At 46.8% G+C, this 2,955-nt stretch overlaps 1 protein-coding gene across 1 annotated transcript in view; it reads right to left on the bottom strand.

The window, feature by feature from the left end:
• Nucleotides 1-980, bottom strand: part of POLR2G (polymerase (RNA) II (DNA directed) polypeptide G) — a 4,098-nt gene extending 3,118 nt beyond the window's left edge. The window contains exon 1 of the mRNA XM_006772795.2: nt 900-980. Coding sequence (XP_006772858.1) covers nt 900-980 — 81 coding nt within the window. The remainder of the gene's footprint in view (nt 1-899) is intronic.
• Nucleotides 981-2,955: the final 1,975 nt, after the last annotated feature.

The raw sequence follows: 2,955 nt of genomic DNA, 5'->3' as shown, positions 1-2,955 counted from the left end.
ACACCTTCCCGGGCAGCGGCGCCGCCGGCACGACCGGAAATGCACGCAAGTCGCCCCAATACCGCTTCCGGGCCTCCGCGGACCCGATTGGACCTCGCTGTGGTGGGCGGGGAAACCCACGAGGCCCCGCCCCTCCCGCCCACAAGCGACCCAACCGGCTGCTCTCTTAAATTCAGTGCCCAGAATAGCAGCTCAATAAAGAATTCCTTTTGTTTTCTTTTTCTTTTGTTTTCTTTTCTTGAATAAAGAATTTTAAACGGAATTATTAATTAATTAATTGATTAATTAGTGAGAGATGGCGTGAATAAAACGCTTTAACAGAGCACATCCATTTAGCACTCCTGGTAGATGGTAGCAGAATTGAGTTAAATTGTAGGACTCCCAGCTGCTGGTGTCTGGCAATTGCTTGGATGTGCAGGGTTGGGGGGAGGGTAGAGGAGGAGCAGGGAACACATTGTAATTGGAGCCAGAATCATTCGTAATAAATAGTTAAAGCTCATCACCTCCTTTTCCCCAACAGGTTGCATCCAGAACACAGGTGCGTCGTGAAAACCAACCCAAAGTCAAACCCAAAACGAGAAAGGCAGACTCGTATCAACATCGTCATTCTTGGACACACAGATTCCTGCAAGCCCACCCTGCTGGACCCCTGACCTACAAATGTGGTCGGATTCCCAAGGGAACCATCAGAAATTTCGAGAAGGAAGCTGCTGCGATGGGAAGGGCTCCTTCAGTATGCCTGGGTCTTGGAGAAACTGAAAGCTGAACGTGAGCGTGGTATCACCATTGGTGCCTCCTGGTGGAAATTCGAGACCAGCAAGTATTAGGTGACCATCACTGATGCCCCAGGACACAGAAACTTCATCAAAAACATGGTTACAGGCACTCCTCAGGCTGACTGTGCTGTCCTGAGTGTTGCTGTTGCTGTTGGTGAATTTGAAGCCAGTAGTATCTCCAAGAATGGACAGACCCGTGAGCATGCCCTCTGGCTTACGCACTGGGTGTGAAACAGCTGATTATTGGTGTTAACAACATGGATTCCACTGAGCCGCCCTGCAGCCAGAAGAGATAAAAAGGATATTGTTAAAGAAGTCAGCACTTAGCCCTGGGAGATGTGGCTCAGTTGATTGGACATCATCCCCTGCACCAAAGGGTTGCTGGTTAGATTCCCAGTCAGAGCACATGCCTGAGTTTCAGGCTCAATCCCCAGTGTGGGGCGTGCAGGAGGCATCTGATGGATATTTCATTCTCACATAGATGTTCCTCTCTCTCTCCCTGTCCCTCTCTCTCTAAAAATCAATACAAAATCTGTAAAAAAAGAAGTCAACGCCAGCATTAAGAAAACTGGCTACAATCCTAACACAGTGACTGTGGCTGTGGGTGAAACACATGTGGCCTCTTTGTGTGGCCTGGGCTTCCTCACAGCACTGTGGTGCGGCTCTAGGAGCAATTATCCCAAGAGGACCAACCAGAAGCTGTATCCCCCTTAAAAATTTTTTTTTATTGATTTCAGAGTGAAAGGAAGAGGGAGAAAGAAACATCAATGATATCAATGATGAGAGAGAATCGTTGATCAGCTGCCTCCTGCATGCCCCATCCTGGGGATCAAGCCTGCAACCCTGGCATGTGCTCTGACTGGGAATCAAACTGTGACTTCCTGGCTCTGAGGGTGATGCTCAACCACTGAGCCACACTGGGCGGGTTGTATCTTCTTTTATAACCTAGCCTCTCAAATGTCATATCTCCCTGGAGGAGACAGTCCCTCCCAGACTCAGGTAAGAGATTTTTCCCGATGGGAGGAGCATCAATGTCATATTGTAGGATGAGTGTGTGGAAGGGAAGATCTTGTCAAGGCCATCTTGAAAAATATAATCTGCTGTAAGAATAGAATCTCTGCAGCCTAGAGAGTAGAGAGAAGCCCTAGTGATGATGTCTGTCACCACCTGTCCTCCAAAGATTCACAAGCAAGCAACAGGTCCGGTCCCTAGAGGGCAGTCTTTGAGCAAGGATCACCCATCTCAGCTGCCCCTCTTCCTGCTTCTGGGCTCCTTTTTATATATATATATATTTTTTATTGATTTTTTTACAGAGAGGAAGGGAGAGGAATAGAGAGTTAGAAACATCGATCAGCTGCTTCCTGCACACCCCCCACTGGGGATGTCCCCGCAACCAAGGTACATGCCCTTGACCGGAATCGAACCTGGGACCCTTCAATCCGTAGGCCAACGCTCCATCCACTGAGCTAAACCGGTTAGGGCTGGGCTCCTTCTTCTGTGCCACCATTTCTTCCAACAACTAGGATAATTCTGCCCCCAGCTGAGTCCAAATCCTCTGGCCTTGGGCACTACAACCATGTGGGAACACTCTACCAAGACAGATCTACAATAGTGATTAGGGGTGTGGATATAAAGATCAACACTCAGTCTCAGCTCTGACTTGTAGTCACTGAGTGATCACGGTCAAATTACTTAACCACTCTGAAGCTCAGTCTCTTCTTCTGTCTAATAGAGAAAAGAAAGGCTATTTTGGAATCAGGGACTATATTGTTAGCATATTGCTAGCATTTAACAAATGCTAAACGGTACATATTTTTCTAACTTCTACGAATGCACAGAAACATAGAAGCAAAGCTTTTTAATCTTTTTCCTTGGGGGAAAGTTACTACTATAAGTAAGAAATGTCTTTAGTTTTAGCTTTAAATTTCACATGGTTTTTCATGTGCTATAATCTGTCTATATTAGCTTAGTACCTCTATTCCCTAAATGAAAGCTTTTATTAAAAAAAATACAAACAACTAAATGGTGCTCTAGAAAGAGGTGTCCTGGTACCCTGTAGCTCTGTGTGCCCCACTTTGAGAAGCAAAGCCTCCAAGCTGTGCCCTGCTTTAATGGTGCTCCTGGGGGGTGAGAGAAGCCTAAATCCAGGCCACACTTGGTTCATTAAGCTCTGGTGGCC

Source organism: Myotis davidii, unplaced genomic scaffold, assembly GCF_000327345.1.
Source record: "Myotis davidii unplaced genomic scaffold, ASM32734v1 scaffold826, whole genome shotgun sequence".
Lineage (NCBI taxonomy): Eukaryota > Metazoa > Chordata > Mammalia > Chiroptera > Vespertilionidae > Myotis > Myotis davidii.
This window is presented reverse-complemented; position numbering and strand designations above follow the sequence as displayed.